Below are 24,954 nucleotides of genomic sequence, written 5' to 3'. Positions count from 1 at the left end.
CGTCATATTTATTATTCGCGCCTTCGTACTCATGCAAAGTAATTTTGAATCCGCTTATCATTTCGCAAGTGGGTGTAGGTGGTGTTGCCCAACCCTCGCAAGCGTAATATTTCTCTTGGTTTTTTTTCTATGTGGGAAAGTGAAACGTATGTTTCTCCTTCTTCGGTTGAAGCAAAGTGAAGCGAAGGGAAAGGCGGAAACAGTTGATAGAAAGTTTATATCCGCACCGTTGAGTTTCAGAAAAGTGTGCTCGAAAGTGTTTACCTTATAATAAATGTAGATTTCAGACTAAAATACGATGTAAATTCCGTAGCGCATTTGCTGTTTACGCTTTGAAATCAAAGCAACCATTGTGAGAGTACGGTATGTTTATTTTATTTTGTAGGCGAAATTAAGTACGCTTGTGAAATGAAGTTTCTGCGGTTCTCCGAAAGAGCAGCAAAATAACGAAGTACCTATCGGGAGTAAATGATATCGAGTGAAATTATGTGAGGTGGGAAAAAGCTTCAGCAGGTGGTTTGTTTGCCACCTAAAAAGTAAGTGCGTTCGAAATCTCTCATGTATCTGTCACCCTCGAAGCCAGCTGCTTGTTTGTCTTACCGTTGATTGTAAATCTTTCTATGCATGATAGCGCCCGCCTGCTTTTCAAGGTTTGATTCCCAGCAGCCGCTTGAAAGCCCGCCTATAATCTAAATTGAATATTGTGTAAATAATGGGATTTAGAGCAGAGTTGATGTAACCGAGCCATGTGATAAAATTAATTAACTTATTTGTCGGACAGCACGACGGACAGAACGGCAGTATCACGTACATTAGGAAGAATGGCAACCAGCAGACCACAAACACACCCATGATGATGCCAAGCGTCCGAGCCGCCCGTCTCTCCTTCGACAGGGAGATTTTCTGCTTTTCCTCGATAAACTGATTAATGCCGCCGGCTTTCCGGAACGACTGTTTCATCCGCCCTCGGTTGGGCACGGATATAATTGCCTTTTTGTGTGGCTTTTTATCACTAACGCCACCGCTGCCGTTGGTAGTACTGGCGATAGTTGGATTAGTGGCAGCATCCTCGCCATCGGTCGCCACATCCGCCGCCGCCATCGCCGCCGTGGTTCCGTTTGGATCGATGGCCGATTTTATATCACAGTTCACTTTGCCCTCGCAGATTGACGAATTTTCTGCTGGATATTCCGTTACGGAATCTTCATCCCGAAGAGCTAACCGAAGCTGGCTCTCCGCTGCCTGTTTGGCACGTTTGGCCGCTTCTTTGGCTTCTTTTTTTTCCTTGGCCTTCTTCTTTCGTTTCCTCTGGGACCGGTGATCGGTACTACTACTGCTGGTGCTATGATTTGGGTGTTCGTTGTGGTTTGTTTCACTACTAATTGATTCCCGGTCCCGCGGGTGGTTCTGTGCTGTGGCCATTTCCTTATCGCTGGCTACACCAATACTTCTACTGGCCAGTGTGTTTATTTTGGATGCCTGAGCTCTCTCCCGGAGACGACGCCGAGTGGCGATGTAGATTTCGATGTACACAATTGTCATGATGATCAACGGGATGTAAAAGGATCCGAGTGATGAATAGATGACATAGCCCTGATTGCTAGTTAATTGACATGGGAATTCACTGGAGAATTCTTCTGGCCAGTCATTCCAGCCTATCAACGGTGGTGAACTAATGACCAGCGATAGAACCCACACACCGGCAATCAGTGCCAGCACACGTTCTAGGGTTCGTTTTTGGGCATAATTGATCGGATCGGTTATCGCCCAGTATCGATCGAGTGCTATTGCGCAAAGATTAAGAATGGAAGCCGTACAGCAAAGAACGTCCGATGTGAGCCACATTTTACAGACATGGATGCCGAACTCCCATCGACCCAGTATCGAATAGGCCACATTGAAGGGTAGTACGAGTATGGCCACAGTTAGATCGGCAACTGCCAGTGATACGATGAAGAAATTTTGCACTATCCGGAGTGGTTTGTACGTGAACACACTAAGAATGACAAGCACATTACCAACGATGGTGATGATGATGATGAGTGTAAGTATGAGTGCCGTTGCAATCGCTTCCCACTGGGGTACGGCGAGGTCAATTCCGAACATGCTCGGATATAACGTGTCATCCGGACGAGGGCAACCACCGACCGCTCCACCAACTGTCCCACCTCCATCGTCCCCATTTCCTCCCACGGTTCCATTCGTTGTCCCATTACCACCATTGTCGCTGGAGCTTGTAAGGTTGGCCACTGGTATCACTGATACAATTGCCATTCTCTAAACATTATTCGCACTACACAATCACCAGAGTTCAGAAACCAATGGCCAGAAAGCCACTGTTGTCCGGTCGTTGACAACTGTTGACGGAGCACATCAGTACGGTTCCCTCGCAGCAGGCGCAGATTTTGGTTTCTTCGTGTTTATTGACCCGCGTCACATAGTCCGCAATGCATTTGGCGCGTGGATTGTGGGTAGTTGCCCGCGCCGGTGCCAGTGCCCCTTGGTGAAATGGTCTGCAATGACAGAAGCAAACAATGGGAAAATTTATCACTAATGGTCGAGCCTAACAAATACCGCCGAGTTTATATGGGGTTTGTGGGTTTGGTAAAATTTAGAACGGGAACCGTAGGTGGGGGTGACAATAAACTGCAAATATTTGTAACAATTTGAAAGTGTATGTGTACTACTATTGTCATCGCCTTTTGGCATAGCTGATTCGTATTTGCTCCCTGTTGTTAGTGGCCATCCCATTGTTATTTCACTCCTCTGATGTGATATTGAATTTGATTGCAGGGACCTACTCCTAGCAGATTGGAGAACGGGTATGACACACTACTTGTTGCTGATTAATGTATTACTTATGTTAATTATAAAATCAATTACAACTGATTGATGGAATTCGCAAGGGAATTTTAACTTCTTGTAAATACGGTAGATAACAGCAAAAAGAATGCGCCATCATTTGGGTGGCATAAATTTTAATTCTAGCGTTATTAAGATTGAATAGCTTTCGCGAAGTTATGTAGTTTTGTTCTCACCAAGGGTGCAAGGAAAATGACATTTGCAATGAGTAATGTGAGTGTGTGCTATTACCCATGATTCCGCTTAACGAAATTCGAAGGTTCCATTGGCAGCACAATGAGCATGATTAAAGGGGAGTTTTTTCAAACTATGAAACTTTTAACTTGATTTTTGCTCACATAGTTTTAACTTGTTTGTCGTGCATATCCGTACACAAATGTTTTATTTATTTGCACGTTTAAACTCACCTTTAAATAAATGTAAAACAACTGGCATATCATTCGTTTTTCTTAGGCTCAATAAAAAAGACCCGAGGACATTCACAGGTCTAACCACAAAGCACGGTCATGACAAGTATCATCTTAAGAAGGTAGGTAAACTTGATGATAATGTATGTCGCCTTTGCGGCATCGATCGCGAAACATCGGAACACCTACTCTGCTCATGCCGTGTAATAAAACGCGTAGAACCTGTTGCTATTTGGAGCGAAAATCCCGGTGAGGTAAAAAACATTATAAGCAGTGCGTTGCCTAGCTGAGATAAATGTGCAATGAAGCAAGGATATTAACTCGCCAAATAGTGATGAACCTGCTCGTACGTACTTAGCGTGAGCTGGCGCATATCACCAAAGATCAAATAATGGTCGCAGTGGTTCTATTTCCTACAAGAAATTCTGTAAATGTAAGCTCCTTTTTCAACACATCCCCACGGAATGAAATGAATGAATGGAAAAAGACAACGGTATTCACTGCTAGAAAAATTCCTCTAAACTTAAACATATTAGGATTTTTATTAAAATCCAGTCCAAATGGCGAACACAGAATGAAGAAAAAAGTAAGCGATCAACAAGTATTCTCCGAGTTCTTGCACCACTGCAAACATTTTTTTTCTCGGACCCCAGAAGCATTATCCGATCTGGATGGCTTAATTCCGGTCTGGTTCGAAAAAAAACTGACTTTCCGGACCCTACCTGGTCCGAACACTAGTCCTGGTGCAGCCTCGCCGTAAAAGCGAATTCGACGAAAGCAAATAATATTTTAATTCAGATACTTTCGATTTCGAATTCGTTATGATTGCCTGTTTGCAAAAGTAATGTACGAGTAACAGTCAAACGAAGTCATGCTTGGTCAGAATATGGAGCAACCACAATGCAGGCTTTGGATTACCCACCTCTGCAAAATCGAGTCAAGAAATGTTTTATGAAATTGAATTTTTCCTAATTTCCTAGTAGGAAGACATTGCGAATCAGACAGAGTCAGAAAATTGGAAACCTAAACTCTGCTGCCAAAGCCATCGATGGCATGCCGGATATTCGGGTGACGCTTTTTCTTTTGCCTCCGAAATCTTTGCTCTGTAATGTGATGACTGCGAAAGATTGTCATTCGAAGCACCAGAGCAATCGTTGAATAGCTATCCGTCATTCTTCCCAAAGGGGTGTTGAAGATGTGTTTCCCTCCGTTTGTCACCGTATTTCCTTCCGCGAGCTTCTTGGATGGCTCTGTATAAGCATGACTAGGAGGCGGTGACATCGGTTGAACGGATTTCGTCGCTTGGATGGAAGAAAAAAAAGTTTCTTTTTGTTCTGAAGGCGCCTTTCGCGCACTGGATTCTTCTATCTTCAATGAAAACATCTAGAAGAACTGGATCAAAGTGATGACATTGGCGAAAAGGCAATTCCTTCCTTGTTTACTTTTCTAGAGAACGTTTTTCAGGCTATTTTTTCAACAATTTCTCCTCCTGATGGCATCTCGGGAAATTACAATTTGAGAATTTCGGAAAGCTTTTTCCGTTAGCAAACACTGATGCTGTCCTGAGGCGAAAAACAAACTATTAAAAAAATGGAGCCTATTTGTCACTTTCGCTTTCTATTAGTAGTGCTTATAGAAAAATTCCACAAAAAAACCACTTTGCATTGTTTCATTGGAGATAAATCACCCCCGGAATGGCGCATTCCTACTTATAATTTCATTAAAATGGCATTCGGCCTCGCACCTGCTCCTAGGTTGCCAGGGAATGTGCACTCGAGACCTTGTTGGTTCGGGAAAAAATGGCAACCCGTGGCATGGGTTTTCAAATAGTCACGTTCTCGTGGTTTCAATTTCATCGTAGTAAAAGAGAAAAATAAAAAAACGGGTTGCTGTGCCATCCCTGCTAAACATCGTTTCATCGAAAGGCCGCCATGGCTACCTTGACTGTTTGTTAAAGTTGGCAACATATCAGTGGGAAACGTTGCTCAGTATTGCGCTTAAATTGCCGCTGCACATTGTTATCAGTGTTTGTACGGTACTGAAAGTTAGCGGATGGGTGAAAATTATGCAAGTAGCCATTTCAGAACAGTCATGTTTTGAATTTTTTCTCTGATCCAACTTGACAACGAAATCAAAACAATGTTGCATGTTTACAACTCGTGAATAGGGTTGCCCAATAATCTCAGAACAGTTTTGTTTTGAATTATTTTCGCTGATAAAACCTAACAAAGGAATAAAAAAAAATAGAAAAATGATAAATGGTTTACTCTTTCTGAATAGTTTTTATAAACATTTTTTGGTTCAGAAAATTTGAGCTGAGGCTACGTGACAACCCTGTCCGTGATAGTAACTGTCATACTGTGACTAGCAAACATCAACGTTCAAAGGCGTTTGAAGTTTGTTTCATTGTTAAACTGAGCGTAAAAACTTTATGCTGAACAATTTCCAGTCTACTTTCTGCAACCAAATCACATAGCGAGATTTTTATTCAATTTACATTCCCATGATGTTTCTTATGCTCTTCTACGTTAAACGTTGGATGCTTTCGGGAGTAGACAATCTCTGTCATAAATTATTTGATAACTTTCATGCGAATTTTATTGTATTCGACATTGCTAAAATATAAATCCAGATGGTTGTATTCTAGATGTATGTTGTCGTCTTTTGTTTTATAAAAAAGCGGAACGAGGTATTTTTTGAGGTTTGAAATTGAAAAACGTTGTAGTATACTGCCGTGAGATGACATTGTGACGTAGATCCAAGTGATCAGTTTTTCAGTACGGCCCAAAAACGAAAGAATTCTTCGTCACTTTTGTATGGAAATGTGTGCCAACGTCACTTTGTTTTTTTGATCGTATGTAACGTACGAATAAGTAACAACGAAAAGGAAGATACCAAAAGATAGGTCTTCGAATAATGAACAAATTGGCATGAAAAACTCATATTCGAGAAAGTGGCACTTACGTCACTTTGTCATCTCACGGCAGTATAGAACATTCGTTTTTCACCAGAAAGTGAAATAGTGAACCTAATGTTATGATACGATAAAATTGCGATAAAAAAGAAGTTCGTGGCAAACAGTGCGTTCAACCGTACCTAGCAAGGAATGCTGTTGCTATATTGGTCTGCTTATAATTTTGGTGATCTAATTTTTTTTTTCTTTTTCGTGAAGGTTTTGGTAGTGAATTTACCCGCAGCTTGGTTTGTGAAACTGTAAGGGACTACTAGTAGAAAAAAAATAAAAACAAATTCTGACGCTCAAAACTACACCAGCCAGTTGTGTGTGTTTAAATTTCTTAGGTTCTTTAGTAAGGGGGTTAGGGTCATAATGTACCATAAGGCGAAATCAACATCCCTGCGAAACTACGCATTTTATAACATATTATGGTATGTGGAGCACTTTTGTAGTTACTACAGTTACTCTTCTTGTATAACAAAAATTATTTGTCTTTTCAAAATAGAGAAATATATTTAAAAAAAAAAGTTGCTGATTAATGTATTACTTATGTTAATTATAAAATCAATTACAACTGATTGATGGAATTCGCAAGGGAATTTTAACTTCTTGTAAATACGGTAGATAACAGCAAAAAGAATGCGCCATCATTTGGGTGGCATAAATTTTAATTCTAGCGTTATTAAGATTGAATAGCTTTCGCGAAGTTATGTAGTTTTGTTCTCACCAAGGGTGCAAGGAAAATGACATTTGCAATGAGTAATGTGAGTGTGTGCTATTACCCATGATTCCGCTTAACGAAATTCGAAGGTTCCATTGGCAGCACAATGAGCATGATTAAAGGGGAGTTTTTTCAAACTATGAAACTTTTAACTTGATTTTTGCTCACATAGTTTTAACTTGTTTGTCGTGCATATCCGTACACAAATGTTTTATTTATTTGCACGTTTAAACTCACCTTTAAATAAATGTAAAACAACTGGCATATCATTCGTTTTTCTTAGGCTCAATAAAAAAGACCCGAGGACATTCACAGGTCTAACCACAAAGCACGGTCATGACAAGTATCATCTTAAGAAGGTAGGTAAACTTGATGATAATGTATGTCGCCTTTGCGGCATCGATCGCGAAACATCGGAACACCTACTCTGCTCATGCCGTGTAATAAAACGCGTAGAACCTGTTGCTATTTGGAGCGAAAATCCCGGTGAGGTAAAAAACATTATAAGCAGTGCGTTGCCTAGCTGAGATAAATGTGCAATGAAGCAAGGATATTAACTCGCCAAATAGTGATGAACCTGCTCGTACGTACTTAGCGTGAGCTGGCGCATATCACCAAAGATCAAATAATGGTCGCAGTGGTTCTATTTCCTACAAGAAATTCTGTAAATGTAAGCTCCTTTTTCAACACATCCCCACGGAATGAAATGAATGAATGGAAAAAGACAACGGTATTCACTGCTAGAAAAATTCCTCTAAACTTAAACATATTAGGATTTTTATTAAAATCCAGTCCAAATGGCGAACACAGAATGAAGAAAAAAGTAAGCGATCAACAAGTATTCTCCGAGTTCTTGCACCACTGCAAACATTTTTTTTCTCGGACCCCAGAAGCATTATCCGATCTGGATGGCTTAATTCCGGTCTGGTTCGAAAAAAAACTGACTTTCCGGACCCTACCTGGTCCGAACACTAGTCCTGGTGCAGCCTCGCCGTAAAAGCGAATTCGACGAAAGCAAATAATATTTTAATTCAGATACTTTCGATTTCGAATTCGTTATGATTGCCTGTTTGCAAAAGTAATGTACGAGTAACAGTCAAACGAAGTCATGCTTGGTCAGAATATGGAGCAACCACAATGCAGGCTTTGGATTACCCACCTCTGCAAAATCGAGTCAAGAAATGTTTTATGAAATTGAATTTTTCCTAATTTCCTAGTAGGAAGACATTGCGAATCAGACAGAGTCAGAAAATTGGAAACCTAAACTCTGCTGCCAAAGCCATCGATGGCATGCCGGATATTCGGGTGACGCTTTTTCTTTTGCCTCCGAAATCTTTGCTCTGTAATGTGATGACTGCGAAAGATTGTCATTCGAAGCACCAGAGCAATCGTTGAATAGCTATCCGTCATTCTTCCCAAAGGGGTGTTGAAGATGTGTTTCCCTCCGTTTGTCACCGTATTTCCTTCCGCGAGCTTCTTGGATGGCTCTGTATAAGCATGACTAGGAGGCGGTGACATCGGTTGAACGGATTTCGTCGCTTGGATGGAAGAAAAAAAAGTTTCTTTTTGTTCTGAAGGCGCCTTTCGCGCACTGGATTCTTCTATCTTCAATGAAAACATCTAGAAGAACTGGATCAAAGTGATGACATTGGCGAAAAGGCAATTCCTTCCTTGTTTACTTTTCTAGAGAACGTTTTTCAGGCTATTTTTTCAACAATTTCTCCTCCTGATGGCATCTCGGGAAATTACAATTTGAGAATTTCGGAAAGCTTTTTCCGTTAGCAAACACTGATGCTGTCCTGAGGCGAAAAACAAACTATTAAAAAAATGGAGCCTATTTGTCACTTTCGCTTTCTATTAGTAGTGCTTATAGAAAAATTCCACAAAAAAACCACTTTGCATTGTTTCATTGGAGATAAATCACCCCCGGAATGGCGCATTCCTACTTATAATTTCATTAAAATGGCATTCGGCCTCGCACCTGCTCCTAGGTTGCCAGGGAATGTGCACTCGAGACCTTGTTGGTTCGGGAAAAAATGGCAACCCGTGGCATGGGTTTTCAAATAGTCACGTTCTCGTGGTTTCAATTTCATCGTAGTAAAAGAGAAAAATAAAAAAACGGGTTGCTGTGCCATCCCTGCTAAACATCGTTTCATCGAAAGGCCGCCATGGCTACCTTGACTGTTTGTTAAAGTTGGCAACATATCAGTGGGAAACGTTGCTCAGTATTGCGCTTAAATTGCCGCTGCACATTGTTATCAGTGTTTGTACGGTACTGAAAGTTAGCGGATGGGTGAAAATTATGCAAGTAGCCATTTCAGAACAGTCATGTTTTGAATTTTTTCTCTGATCCAACTTGACAACGAAATCAAAACAATGTTGCATGTTTACAACTCGTGAATAGGGTTGCCCAATAATCTCAGAACAGTTTTGTTTTGAATTATTTTCGCTGATAAAACCTAACAAAGGAATAAAAAAAAATAGAAAAATGATAAATGGTTTACTCTTTCTGAATAGTTTTTATAAACATTTTTTGGTTCAGAAAATTTGAGCTGAGGCTACGTGACAACCCTGTCCGTGATAGTAACTGTCATACTGTGACTAGCAAACATCAACGTTCAAAGGCGTTTGAAGTTTGTTTCATTGTTAAACTGAGCGTAAAAACTTTATGCTGAACAATTTCCAGTCTACTTTCTGCAACCAAATCACATAGCGAGATTTTTATTCAATTTACATTCCCATGATGTTTCTTATGCTCTTCTACGTTAAACGTTGGATGCTTTCGGGAGTAGACAATCTCTGTCATAAATTATTTGATAACTTTCATGCGAATTTTATTGTATTCGACATTGCTAAAATATAAATCCAGATGGTTGTATTCTAGATGTATGTTGTCGTCTTTTGTTTTATAAAAAAGCGGAACGAGGTATTTTTTGAGGTTTGAAATTGAAAAACGTTGTAGTATACTGCCGTGAGATGACATTGTGACGTAGATCCAAGTGATCAGTTTTTCAGTACGGCCCAAAAACGAAAGAATTCTTCGTCACTTTTGTATGGAAATGTGTGCCAACGTCACTTTGTTTTTTTGATCGTATGTAACGTACGAATAAGTAACAACGAAAAGGAAGATACCAAAAGATAGGTCTTCGAATAATGAACAAATTGGCATGAAAAACTCATATTCGAGAAAGTGGCACTTACGTCACTTTGTCATCTCACGGCAGTATAGAACATTCGTTTTTCACCAGAAAGTGAAATAGTGAACCTAATGTTATGATACGATAAAATTGCGATAAAAAAGAAGTTCGTGGCAAACAGTGCGTTCAACCGTACCTAGCAAGGAATGCTGTTGCTATATTGGTCTGCTTATAATTTTGGTGATCTAATTTTTTTTTTCTTTTTCGTGAAGGTTTTGGTAGTGAATTTACCCGCAGCTTGGTTTGTGAAACTGTAAGGGACTACTAGTAGAAAAAAAATAAAAACAAATTCTGACGCTCAAAACTACACCAGCCAGTTGTGTGTGTTTAAATTTCTTAGGTTCTTTAGTAAGGGGGTTAGGGTCATAATGTACCATAAGGCGAAATCAACATCCCTGCGAAACTACGCATTTTATAACATATTATGGTATGTGGAGCACTTTTGTAGTTACTACAGTTACTCTTCTTGTATAACAAAAATTATTTGTCTTTTCAAAATAGAGAAATATATTTAAAAAAAAACTTGGCTCCCGGATGTTGAAAAAATAATTACTTATGTGTACTACGAAATAAGCTTAACAAGCGATCGTTTAAATGGCTTAATCAAGTATTCAACATGACGTATGGGACGTACCTCACAATCCACTATCATTGAAGTTTTGGTTTTAATCAATAATTAGTATAAAAATGCTATTTTACCTTTAACTACTTCGATGAGGGCGCATTGGTCACCTTTGGGTAGGGTGAAAAGAGCACATTTTGGCACATAAAGTTGTCTGCAATTCATCTCAGTAGACTTGTCAGTTTGTCTGTTCCTATAGTCAGTGTTTGTTCACAGTGATGGTGCGAACATTGGAAAATCGTTAAGAACGAATTAGGCCAAAAAGGCCCTGCAGGTAGAATTGACTACTATAAGACTTGATTCAACATTCACGAAACGAAGTCGTCAAGTACCACGGCATCCCGCGGCAAATGTTGACACGTTGGTTGTACAGCTATACCTCGATTATACGCACCCTCGATTTTACGTACTTCGCACATTTTACCTCGATTTTATGCACACCTTTTCCAAACACAGTTTTAAGTCAAATGTTTTTTATTTTAATTGTACACATTGCAGGTAATATATACATTAGACATCGTTCCAGTATAAGGGGTTATCCATATACCACGTTTTAGCTTAAATTGAAGGTGGAAGGTAGGAATATTTTTTTTATCGTTTTACCACAAGAAGAGAGAGGGGGTTGTCTGAATTTAGCCAAAATATGTCCACGTGGGATATGGATAGCACCTAATGGAAACTAGAAATTGTTTTATCTCATGTCGTTCAAAAACTTAGAGCCATTGATAAACTGTGTAACACCAAAACAGGGAAGGCACTTTTGAGAAGTGCATAATGAATACGATGATTCAGAAAAGTTCGAATAGAATACATTAATAAATAATTGAAATAAATTTGGACAACATGACTCATTTTTGAGATGCTATTCAAAATGCTATTTTGGGAAAGTATTGATGATCACAATTATTTTCAGTCCAAAACGATGTCTTTGGTGTGCCGGTGTGACGTCTTTAACAAAGATGTAATTAATAATTTTGTCTTTCCAAAATAAAAATATACAGTCAAAAATATTTTTTTTTTTTGAAAAAAGTCATAAGAAATTTAAATATTGTTTATCTAAAAAAGATCATTTAAAAAAAATTTTTTTTTATAAAAATGCAAAAGATTACCTAAACATTGAAACTGTCCAATCATAGAAAAATTAGGAAAAAAATTTCTAGGTTATCTTTTCTAATTTTTACGAAAAATAGTAAGATTTCTGAAAATGAGCTCTTTAGATAATAATTATTATTTTTTTCAATTTATTTTTAAAAAAATATTATTTTTTAGAAGACAAAATTATTATCTACAACGTTGTTGAAGACGTCACGCTGATCAAACAAACTGTTTTGGCACTCGAAATATCAGTAATAATCAATACCTTTCCATAACAGCATTTTTGAATAGCTTCTACAAAATAAGTCGTGTTCCTAAAAAAATACCAATAGCACAAAATGGCATCTGAACATTTTCTTGTCATTTTCTTTTGAAACAGTTCTAGTTCAAGATATCTCCTCTCTAAGCAAAAGTTCTTGTAATGCGTTAGTGGCCAAGCTCCTACCTCGAATGTAAAGTGATTCATAATTGTTCAGTCATAGTTCATCGAAAAGAAGTTACCTACAACCAAACCTGGATGTAGCAAATTCACCACCAAGTTCAAGAATGGATCGAAGGATGGGAAACAACAATAGTGTCAACAAAAATCAACCCAGGTGGCAGCAACATCTCTGGCGGTCTCCAACAACAACAACAACTGAGGTGATGCGTCTTCCCAATGCGTTAATCTTCTGGAAGGAATGCATGAATGGTGCTGGTACGGCACGGTGCGGTGGTAGTAGTAAGTTTTCATAGCAAGCATTGAACCGGCGTGAGCGGCTGGAGTAATGGGTTGTAAGTAGATAGGGTGACTAGGGTAAGCAACGTTTGATTTGATTCCAGGAAACAAAAATGGTGAGTGATTTTATTTCTGTTTCACTATGTTACCTCGTTTTCGCATTTTTAATTTTCTTGCTTAATTATTTGATCTATATTCATTATGAACGTTATGTTGTTATTTAAGGCGACATCCATAAATAACGTAACGCAGAAAAGCTCAGTTCGCGGAACCACACCCCCTCCCCTTATGTGTAACGAAACGTAACGCCAACACCTACCCTTCATTAAAAATAACGTAACGCTGTAGAAGAATTTGTTGGATATAAATGCTTGTTATTAGAGATTCTTGTAGAATAAGAGAGCATTATTAGTTGCGAAACAGTTTTCATTGAAAAAAAAAAAAAAACACAAGACAAATTTGCTTTCCCCTTTATGCGGTTTTCCCCTACGTATATTATTGCATGATGGGCGTGGCATTTACTTTCCCCTCATGCGGTTTTCCCCTTCGGTTGAGCGATGTGAATGCTCAGCTATAAAAGAACGAGTGTCTCGCTGACAAGCTCATTCTTTAGTCGAACGCCGTAGACGACACAACAGGATGGAAACCGGAAAGCAGCAGATCGAGGAAGACGAACAGCGACAGCGGAGCGAGCTCACTTCGGCGATTAACCGCTTCATGCGGCGGGTGCCGAAGAGAGCTCACATTGAAGAGCAGCACGAACCCGGCAAATTCGTTCGACCGCTATCTCCAATTCACGACAATGGCGCAGCTGGTAGTGATGCCGAACTTCCAGAAACTTCGCACAAGTAAGTATATGTAAATTCTAGTGAATATGATATATGAGAGACAGTGATAAGACAGTGGTCGACGGATGGTAATAATGTATCAGTACATGTGGTAGTTAATTATAATTAGTGGATCCCGATTGGAAAGGCGGTGATCCTTGAGATTTTCTATACCCTGTTAGAAAAGGCAGAGGTATATGTCACAGACACTGGGTCGAAAGACAGTGGTTGACGAATAAGAATTATGTACACTGATAGAAAAAGAATTAGTGGATCCCGATTGGAAAGGCGGTGATCCCTATATATGTTATACCCTGAAAGAAAAGGCAGAGATAAGCAAACTGGACCCCGATAGAGAAGGCGGTGGTCACTAATGCAGAATATAGCCAGAGGAAGAAAATCTGTGATATCTTATGAACCTCGATAATGAAGGCGGGGGCCATAATAATTGAATAATCCAATTTAAAAAAAAAAAATCATTTTCGAACCTGTTTGAATTTTAAAACCTTATTAAATAAAAGAAATATTAATGATTATAGAAAGATAAGTAACATTAATTGTTTTTTTAGGGTTATTAATCGGAAAGTTACGGAGAAACTTACAAATGAGTTATCCAGAGTGAAGGCAGAACTTGAAATGATGCGATTGGAGAAAGAGAAGCTATGTCAGATTTTGGCTAATAGAGATCATGAAGAAAACGAGTTCTATACAGCTAAATCGAGTACGATGCGTGAGGAACAAGCTACCACAAACGAGACATTCCTCACAACGATGAGTAATATGTCCCGGAGTACTCTAAATATACCCGAATGTGCTCCAATAGCTGGCGAGACGGAGCTGAACAAGCGATCATACGACCATTGGAAAAACGTGTTGAATGCATCCATGAACCTTATTCAAGCTACCGATGAGTCAACTAAGATGAATTTGTTTCGTATCAAAGCTGGTCCTCTACTACTCGAACTACTTGATGGTACCAACACACAAGAAGAAATGCCAGATGAGAAACAATATCCATTCTTGAACGCAATTGCCCGGTTGGATGCGCATTTTGATTCAAGAGCATACGTACTGTCTCAGCGAAGTAAGTTGGCCAATATGGTACAAAGCAATGGAGAATCGAACATCCAATATGTACAACGGGTTGCGGCGGCATCAAAATTATGCAGTTATAAACAGGATGAAGAATTCGAAGCAATTTCTAGAACAGTGACCAGAGGGTCGACAGATAGTCGTATTAGAACTTTTGCCTACCGAGTATTAATCAATGGAGGCTCCCTGAACGATTTGATGGACCGGGTTCGCAGCCGAGAAGTGGAGCTACAAATGAGAATGATTATTGCAGATTGCACCAGAAGCAATCTGCTACAGTAGCAGCCGTTACACGCTATAATAATGTGCCACGTCAGCGTATAAAGGATCATTCGAAACGTATAAAGGATACAACAATCGTGGTAGAGGATCATTCAATCATGGTATAATGAGAAATCAAAGACGTTCTCAAGCATGTTGGAGGTGTTCAAGCGCGTACCATACACCCGAGGATTGTTTCCACGTCAACAAAATATGTCGCAGTTGCAACCGCCGCGGTCACATAGCTAGAGCATGCTCTACACAAGGTAAACAGGAACTGAGCAAGAGACGCTGGATAGGAGAAGCATCTGAATCACCGGTCAAAATTGCAGCTATAGACGAAAAGGAACATAAATTGGAGGCAACGGAGGTAACTGAAGTTGAAAATATTTGAATTTTGGCATTGTTATAACTTTAACAAATCTACTATATAAAAATGGAATTCCGTAACGCTTGATCTTATTGATATTATTCCCTCAGTCTCTGAGGTGTACAGTACTCATCATCATTTTGAATCGTTCTAAATCAAAAATAATAAGCGATGACATGTAGGTTTTTTAACATTTTTCCACTAAAATGTTCGTTGATGTTCAGGGAAGACACTCGAGGAAAAATAACTGGTATATGATTATTAGAACTTGAGATATTATTCACAAAACTACGTAAAACGTGCAAAAATATGACTTTTTATGCTTAATTCGTCTCCAAATCAAAAATTCGAAGCGATGACATGTGATTCTTTTTCCAGTAAAATGTTCGTTGATGTTCAGGAAAGACACTCGAGGAAAAAGATTTGGTATCTGATTATTAAAACTTGAGATATTATTCACAAAACTACGTAAAACGTGCAAAAATATGACTTTTTATGCCTAATTCGTCTCCAAATCAAAATTCGAAGCGATGACATGTGATTCTTTTTCCAGTAAAATGTTCGTTGATGTTTGAGAAAGACATTTGAAAAAAATAACAGGTATCTAATTACTAAAACATGAGATATTATTCACGAAACTACATAAAAGATGCAAAATTATGACTTTCTGTGCTAAATTTGACTTTCAATCAAAATTCAAAGCGTTGACATATGATTTTTTTTCACTAACATGTTTTTTAATGTTCAGGAAAGACATTTGAGAAAAAATAATAAGTATCTGATTACTAAAACTTGAGATATTATTCACAAAACTACGTAAACTTGCAAAATTATGACTTTTTATACTTAATTCGTCTCCAAATCAAAATTCAAAGCGATGACATGTGAGTCTGTTTTTCATTAAAATGTTCGTTGATGTTTAAGAAAGACATTTGAGAAAAAATAATAAGTATCTAATTATTAAACTTGAAATATTATTCACAAAACTACGTAAAACATGCAAAATTGTGACTTTTCATACTTAATTTGTCTCCAAATCAAAATTCAAAGCGATGACATGTGATTCTCTTTTCATTGAAATGTTCAATGTTTAAGAAAGGCATTTGAGAAAAAAATAGTTCTCTAATTACTAAAACTTGAGATATTATTCACGAAACTACGTAAAACATGCAAAATTATGACTTTATGTGCTAAATTTGCCTCTAAATCAAAATACAAAGCGATGACATATGATTCTTTTTTCACTTAAATGTTTGTTAATGTTCAGGAGAGCCATTTGAGGAAAAATAACAAGTATCTGATCACTGAAACTTGCGATATTATTCACAAAACTACGTAAAACATGCGAAATTATGTTTTTTTTTACTTAATTCGTCTCCAAATCAAAATTCAATGTGATGATATGTGATTCTTTTTTTCATTAAAGTGTTCGTTGATGTTTAAGAAAGACATTTGAGAAAAAATAACAGGTATCTGTCTGGTAATCAATCTCGAGATATACTTCACAAAACTACGTGAAACATGCAAAATCATGACTTTTATGCTGAATTTGCCTTTAAATCAATCGAAACCATAATTTTAAGGCTCAATTTGTCTCTAAATCAGAATTCAAGGTGATGACATGTGATTTTTTTCAATAAAATGTTCGTCAATATTCAGGAATGACATTCGAGAAGAAATAATAGTTATGAAAATAGAGATATTATTCACAAAACTAAGTAGAACATGCAATATCATGAATATTTTGGCTCAATTTGTCTTAAAATCCAAATTCAAAGCTATGATATATGATTTTGTTCCTTTAAAATGTTTGTTTCTGTTCAGGAAAGACTTTTGAGTAAAAATAACTGATTTTTGGTTACTGAAAATTGAGATATTATTCACAACATTACGTTGAACGAGCAAATTCATGAATATTTGAACTCAATTTGCCTCTAAATCGAAATTCTAAGCTATAATATGTAATTGTTCTTCATTGAATTTTTTGGCAATGTTCAGGAAAGACATATTAGGAAAAATAATAGGTATCTTATTGCTAAAAGTTAAGATATTACTTTAAAATTTTTAAATTTTCTGCATACAGAAAAACACATTGAATTGCTCTTTTTGAAATTTATAAATATTATACAAATAATACATGCAAAATTTTGAATTTTTAGCATGAGCTTAGTTCCTCTGTAATTTTTTTTTCAATAAAATTTTCGTCGTTCCTTCAACATCTGCAAATATTTTCTTGCAGAAGAATTTATGTTTTTATTTACACAATTACAATTTCTGATGTTTTCGTAGTTTTGTGAATAGTATCACATTACGGGATTCGAAATACTTTTTTGCTTTTTCTAAAACTAGATTTTGGGACATTTGGTTGGAAGAAAGGCCCTATTTCATTGGTTTAATCTTTTTTTTTAATTTCTACGTAGTTATGTGGATTAAAACGTTAACTTCTTCTCAGACGTGTTCCTTGGACACCAACAAATATTTTCGTTACAAGAATTCAAATGTTATCTCTTTAGATATGATTATAGAGGAGAACTAAGCATGAATGGTTACGCTAAATTCTTCTTACTTTGATTTCTTTCTTCTGAAAGTTACATAAAAAGAGGTTTTACCCACACAACATTTTCCAAAATAATGACTTCTGGTTTCAGGAAAATAACCTAAAGTGGTATTTGGCCAACCAGTTCAATACTTCCGAAACTTCCAAACTACATATGTCATTTTGAAACCCGAAACGGCGACTCACAGTTTCTGTAAAACTGTTCTGTTTTGTGCGTTCTCAGGATGTTAAAATACTTAAAAAGATGATGGACGTATAAGATGAGAAATATTTTTGAATTGAGCTGTGCTAATAATGCAATGAATCATAAAAAATGATTTCTAATTTTGAAACTTTTGATCCCGAGCATCGCCGGGAACGTTCAGCTAGTCTACTATATAAAAATGGAATTCCGTAACGTTTGATCTTATTGATATTATTCACTCAGTCTCTGAGGTGTACAGTAATCATCATCATTTTGAATCGTTCTGAATCAAAAATAATTAGCGGTGACATGTATGTTTTTTAACATGAAAATGTTCGCTGATGTTCAGGAAAGACATTCGAGAAAAAATAATAGGTATCTAATTACTACAACTTGAGATATTATTCACAAAACTACGTAAAACATGCAAAATTATGACTTTCTGTGTTAAATTTGCCTCTAAATCAAAATTCTAAGCGATGACATATGATTCTTTTTTCACTAAAATGTTTGTTAATGTTCAGGAAAGACATTTGAGGAAAAATAATTAGTATCTGATCACTAAAACTTGAGATATTATTCACTAAACTACGTAAAACATGCACAATTATGACTTTTTATACTTAATTCGTCTCCAAATCAAAATTCAAAGCGATGACATGTGATTCTTTTTTCATTAAAATGTTCGTTAATGTTTAAGAAAGACATTTGAGGAAAAATAATAGGCACCTAATTACTAAAACTTGAGATATTATTCACGAAGCTGCGTAAAACATGCAAAATTATGACTTTCTGTGCTAAATTTGCCTCTAAATCAAAATTTAAAGCGATGAAATATGATTCTTTTTTATTAAAATGTTGGTTAATGTTCAGGAAAGACATTTGAAAAAAATAACAGGTTTCTGATTACTAAAACTCGAGATATTATTCACAAAACTATGTGAAACATGTAAAATCATGACTTTTATGCTGAATTTGCCTCTAAATTAAAACTCGAAGCAGTGATCTGTGATTTTTACTATAATAAAATGTTCGTTGTGTTTAGGAAAGATATTTGAGGGAAAAATAATAGGTTTCTGATTATTCGAAATTTAAATATTTTCCACAAAACCACATGGAAAATGCAAATCCATAACTTTTTAGGCACAATTTGTCTCTAAAATTCTGATTTAAAGCGACGACACGTGATTTTTTCAATAAAATGTTCGTTGATATTCAGGAATGACATTCGAGAAGAAATAATAGTTATCTGATAACTGATAATAAAGATATTAGTCTCAAAATGAATATGAATATTTTGGCTCAATTTGTCTTTAAATCTTAATTCAAAGCTATGATGTATGATTTTTTTCCATTAAAATGTTTGTTTATGTTCAGGAAAGACTTTTGAGTAAAAATAACAGATTTTTGATTACTGAAAATTGAGATATTATTCACAACACTACGTTAAACAAGCAAAATCATGAATATTTGAACTCAATTTGCCTCTAAATCGAAATTCAAGGCTATGATACGTAATTGTTCTTTATTGAAATATTTGTTAATGTTCGGGAAAGACATTTGAGGAAAAATAATAGGTATCTTATTGCTAAAAGTTGACGATTGACGAATATCCGGTTATCTCCCGAGTGTGGTATATTCGGAACTGGGATGACCCCACATAACATTTTCCAAAATAACGACTTCTGGTTTCAGAAAAATAATCTGAAGTGGTATTTGGCCAGCCATTTCAATACTTCCGAAACCTCCGAACTCCATACGTCATTTTGAAATCCGAAATAGCGATTTCCAGTTTCTGTAAATCATCCCCAAAATATCAAAATATGCAATCCAATATGGGTATTTCCGTTCTGTGCGTTCTCAGAATGTTAAAGTACTTAAAGTGATGATGGACGTAAAAGATGTGAAATATATTTGAAGTGAGTTGTGCTAATAATGCAATGAATTATAAAAAATGATTCCTAATTTTGAAACTTTTGATCCCGAGCATCGCCGGGAACGTTCAACTAGTAAATAATAAAAGTGATATGTTGAAATAATAATAAAAAAAAACACAGAAAAAAAAACGAATAGTGATTTAACGTAAATTTTGCAGATGACACAAAGCATTGGAAAAGAAAAAGCAGATATTGGTACGGTCGAATCTAGTAATCATGACGACATGGCAGCGTATGTCGTTGCATATGTTGCAGGAATAAAAGTGCTTTTTTATATTGACTCTGATGCACAAGTCAATACAATTACATCAGAATCCTTCAGTTTCATTCTTCAGGATGAATCTGCTAGAGGAAACCTTTATGAAGTAAATTACGGATCGGACAAAGTACTACGTGGATATGCTTCAAAAGCAAATATTGAAGTAGTGGCTACATTCTCAGCGGAGCTTTTTGTTGCGGACGAAAGACCTGCAACAATTGAAAAGTTTTACGTGGTGCGCGAATCCAGAGCACTGTTGGGATACAACACTGCAATTAGATATAGTTTACTGGCAATAGGCCTTGAGGTACCAGTGAAAGAAAAAGCAACCTCGGAATGGCGATGTGAGTTCATACTGCACAGTGTACAGGCATCCTTGGAAACTCAAGAGTTTCCAAAGTTTAACGTTCCTGCTGTAAAGCTGAACTATGACAAATCCATGCCTCCCTCGAGAAATGTATACACACACATTCCAGCCGCTTTTAAGGAATTGACAAAGCAAAAGTTGAATGAGTTACAGGCAACCGGCATCATTGAAAAAGTGACGAATGATATGGATAAGAGTTTTTGCTCTTCCTTGTTGGTTATTCCGAAGGGTAAATCCGATATCCGTCTGGTAATCGATCTGAGGGGCCCTAACAAAAGCATCTACAGGACATCTTTCAAGATGCCAACATTTGAGTCGATTTTACTGCAATTGCATGGAGCAACATATTTTTCTACGATTGATTTAAAGAACGCATTTTTTCACATAGAACTGGAAGAGTCTTTGCGACACCTTACATATTTTTTTGCCGGTGAAGCGCTGTACAGATGTTGTCGGTTGCTGTTCGGACTAACAAATGCTCCTGATATTTTTCAAGAAGTCATGCAAACAGTAATATTATCAGAATGCGAAGGAACCGTCAATTATCTGGACGATATCTTGGTGTTTGGATCAACGAAAGAAGAACATGATCGAAATCTTCAAAAAGTATGAGAGAAGTTGAAAGACCATCATGTCAGAATAAACAACGATAAATGTTCATTTGGAAAAGAAGTTAAGTTTCTGGGCTTCAACGTGTCAAGTGAAGGCTGGCAACTTGAAAATGAGAAAATTAGTGCAATCATGGATGCAAGGCGACCTCAGTCCTCAGCAGAAGTGAAAAGTTTTCTTGGACTTGTCACATTCATCGACAGATTCATCTAGCAAAGGGCGGACAGGACACGTCACTTGAGAGCTTTGTCCAATGCCCAAATGTTTTACTGGGATCAGGATCTTGAAAACGAGTTTTGCTACTTGAAGACTAAGGCGTGGAAACATATCAAGACTCTAGGATATTTTAGCCAGAATGATGAGACTGAATTGTACGTGGATGCTTCACCTCACGGGCTAGGAGCAGTTTTAGTACAGTATGGCCCTGATTCGAGACCTCGGATTATTTCGTGTGCATCAAAGGCATTGACAGCGGCAGAAAAAAAAATATCCACAGACGCAAAAGGAAGCCCTTGCCATGGTGTGGGGTGTTGAACGATTCTCAGTGTATCTTTTAAACATAGCATTCACCATACGAACAGATGCGGAATCTAACGAATTTATTTTTGGAGGTACGCACAGAATAGGCAAGAGAGCAGTTTCACGAGCTGAGTCGTGGGCCCATAGACTACAGCCGTATAACTTTAAGGTAGTTCGGGTGCCAGGTGAAATGAATATGGCCGATGCATTATCTCGATTGGTGAATGAATCACAGTCTACAGAATCCTTCGACGATTCAAACGAGAAACATCTTTTGTATTTTTTGGATACCGGCACAATGGAAATTACCTGGGACGATATCGAAGTTGAAGCAGAAAAAGATCAGGAACAGACTCTGGTCCGAGAAGCGATAAAAACCAATCAATGGAATAAAACTCTGAAAAGATATGAATCAGAGGCACGGAACTTGAGAGTACTTGGAGCTCTTATCTTTATAAACAATCGAGTAATTTTACCTTATACTCTTCGCGATAGAGCATTAACTTCGGCTCACCATGGGCACATGGGTGCAGTTTCTATGAAAAAGATTTTAAGAAACTGCTTCTGGTGGCCAGGAATGTCCAAGCAAGTGGAAAATTTTGTTAAAGGTTGTGAAACTTGCTTTCGTCTGTCCAAGAAAAATCCACCTATTCCCCTGACTAATCGGGAGCTGCCAGAGGGGCCGTGGGAAATCCTTCAAATCGATTTTTTCACATTCAAAGGTTGTGGCTCTGGAGAATCCTGGTGGTCGTAGATACGTATTCACGATATCTACACGTTGTTGAGATGAAAAACACTGACGCAGAGCACACAAATGCTGCACTGAACCAAATTTTTCAGACCTGGGGATATCCTATGGCAATTCACAGCGACAATGGCCCTCCCTTTCAAAGCGAAAAGTTTGTGAAGACATTGGAAGACAGAGGTGTGAGAATAAGAAAAGCAATACCATTAAGCGCGCAATCGAATGGAGGTGTAGAGCGCCAAAATAAAGGGTTAAAAGATGTCATGACGGCTGCTAAATTGGATAACGTTAATTGGAAAATGGCTTTGGAACAGTATTTGCATATGCATAATAAAGTGAGACCACTGTCGAGACTTGGTGTAACGCCATTTAAATTGCTTGTTGGCTGGAGATTCAGGGGAACGTTCCCGTTTCTATGGGAAACGCTACCAGTAAACCAAATGGATAGAATGGATATACGCGAAAAAGATAATCTAACTAAACTGGATAGTAAGCAGTATGCCTATGGGGTCAGAGGAGCAAAGAGTTCAGAGATTGCGGTTGGAGATAAGGTACTCTTGGCTAATCATCATACAAAACAGAAAGGAGAACCAATCTTTTCAGGAGAACGTTATACCGTACTTACCAGAGACGGTGCAAAAGTTGTGGTTCAAAGTGACAGAGTTGTGCAATATTCAAGAAACGTACAAGATGTTAAGAAGATTCCAATCATGCTGCGCGAGAATAAGAATGCAGAACAATCATTTCGTGATGAATTTTCGTCGGAGATTCGACCAGAAGTTGATAAAGATGTTCCAACAAAAAATCAAACCGAACTGGAGAGACCCAAACGACTAAGAAAAAAACCCTCCCGCTTCAATGATATGGTTTTGTTCTGTGTATTTGATTAGAGTGTAGAGTAGTAGAGTATTGTAGAATAAGAGAGCATTATTAGTTGTAATAAAAGAAAGAAAAAAAAAAATAAAGCGAAACAGTTTTCATTGAAAAAAAAAAAAACAATCTCAAGACAAATTTGCTTTCCCCTTTATGCGGTTTTCCCCTTCGTATATTATTGCATGATGGGCGTGGCATTTACCTTCCCCTCATGCGGTTTTCCCCTTCGGTTGAGAGATGTGAATGCTCAGCTATAAAAGAACGAGTGTCTCGCTGACAAGCTCATTCTTTAGTCGAACGCCGTAGACGACACAACAGGATGGAAACCGGAAAGCAGCAGATCGAGGAAGACGAACAGCGACAGCGGAGCGAGCTCACTTCGGCGATTAACCGCTTCATGCGGCGGGTGCCGAAGAGAGCTCACATTGAAGAGCAGCACGAACCCGGCAGATTCGTTCGACCGCTATCTCCAATTCACGACAATTCTCTCCAGAGATTTTTTGTTCCGTAGCGCTGGTCTTACCCCCCTCCCCTGTGTAGCGGGTCGGGGCGCTCAGGGATACTCCCCCTCCCCCTCGTGAGCGTTGCGTGATTTATGGATGCTGCCTAAGCTAAACTATTTTTATCACGTTACATATGATATTGACTCCAATACAATAAATATAACATGCTATTGAATACGGGTCAATTTTTTTGATACAAATCTATCAAACGAATTGAATGGCTGAAAATAATAATAAAATCTGTAAGATTCTACTATTATTTTGAGGCGGGGCTTACCGATTGGAACATTACTCCGGAATGTACTGCAAGTACTCAGTCATTCTGTAAAGGGTCCTTGGAAGATCGGTAGAGCTAACACCTTCTAGAACCCGAAACTAAGATAGTTGCAGAAATGAAAGATAATTGCAACTGTCTTTTTTTCACTATATCACTGCCAGACAGTGGGTTATAGAAAGGTTCCACACACACACACACACACACACACACACACACACACACACACACTAGCACAAAATGGCATCTTTGGCCCATAGACACGTCTATGCAAAGTTCCAGCCAAATCAAAAATGACAATAAAAATATTGAATCTGGGACATTTCTTGTGGAACTACTTTGTGCAGCTGAAGGAGCATTTTTTAAATAATCGAGGTGATTTCACTACTGCGCATGATGGATTAATAGTTAGGTAACACAAATAATGCAATTCTTTTTAGGACTTTGAAATTTTTTTGTATGGGTGGTAAGACTTTCCAAACCGTTTACCTTTCGTTCGTGCGTTAAGTAATAATTAGATGTACCCTTACATGTTTGTTTGCAAATTTCTAATTACGGAAATCAATTTTGAGTTATAAAAAATATTAAAAATCTTGCTTCGATTTTACGTACAATTCGATTTTACGCACATTTCAAAAACGAGCATGTGCGTAAAATCGAGGTATGCCTGTACTCCGTTTACCCCGTGGATGCCCTGGTTTTCGCCATCATACAATAAACTTTTGAATTTGTAAATAGTATACCTTAAATTATAGATACTTAATTTGAATTTTGCACTAAAGACAATTTTATTTTCTTTTCGTTTTCGCTTAAATCAGCAACCAAGTTAGGGTGCTCTTCATGTTCGTTCCGCTACTCTTATATTAAATTTATAATCCTTATGAATATCAAATATTATCGAAACAATCTAAAAAAAAAAGATTTTCTGTGGCTGACAAAACCAGGAACCCAGTGTGCGTTGCAGGACTTACTGCTGTGTACCTAAAACTTATGAAATGT

At 37.6% G+C, this 24,954-nt stretch overlaps 2 protein-coding genes across 9 annotated transcripts in view; one reads left to right on the top strand and one right to left on the bottom strand.

Annotated features, from left to right (window-relative positions):
* Positions 1-275: 275 nt before the first annotated feature.
* The window catches only part of LOC129727952 (tyramine receptor 1), a 101,359-nt gene continuing 76,680 nt past the window's right edge, over positions 276-24,954 (bottom strand). For all 7 annotated transcript variants that reach the window (XM_055686266.1, XM_055686268.1, XM_055686262.1 and 4 more), the window contains one exon: positions 276-2,513. In XM_055686266.1, coding sequence (XP_055542241.1) covers positions 646-2,274 — 1,629 coding nt within the window. In that variant the 5' untranslated portion in view covers positions 2,275-2,513 and the 3' untranslated portion in view covers positions 276-645. The remainder of the gene's footprint in view (positions 2,514-24,954) is intronic.
* On the top strand, positions 13,204-15,039 carry LOC129727953 (uncharacterized). Of its 2 annotated transcripts, XM_055686270.1 has the most exons (3): positions 13,204-13,304; positions 13,335-13,426; positions 13,975-15,039. In XM_055686270.1, the coding sequence occupies exons 1-3, from the start codon at positions 13,218-13,220 to the stop codon at positions 14,777-14,779; spliced, it is 984 nt and encodes a 327-aa protein (XP_055542245.1). In that variant the 5' UTR covers positions 13,204-13,217; the 3' UTR covers positions 14,780-15,039. The 2 variants fall into 2 exon arrangements, with proteins under 2 accessions (XP_055542245.1, XP_055542244.1); XM_055686269.1 differs by having other exon boundaries at positions 13,211-13,426.

The sequence above is a fragment of the Wyeomyia smithii genome, chromosome 3 (assembly GCF_029784165.1).
Source record: "Wyeomyia smithii strain HCP4-BCI-WySm-NY-G18 chromosome 3, ASM2978416v1, whole genome shotgun sequence".
In the NCBI taxonomy this organism is placed as follows: Eukaryota; Metazoa; Arthropoda; class Insecta; order Diptera; family Culicidae; genus Wyeomyia; species Wyeomyia smithii.
The sequence above is the reverse complement of the archived record's forward strand: the minus strand, read 5'-3'. Positions and strand labels throughout refer to the sequence as shown.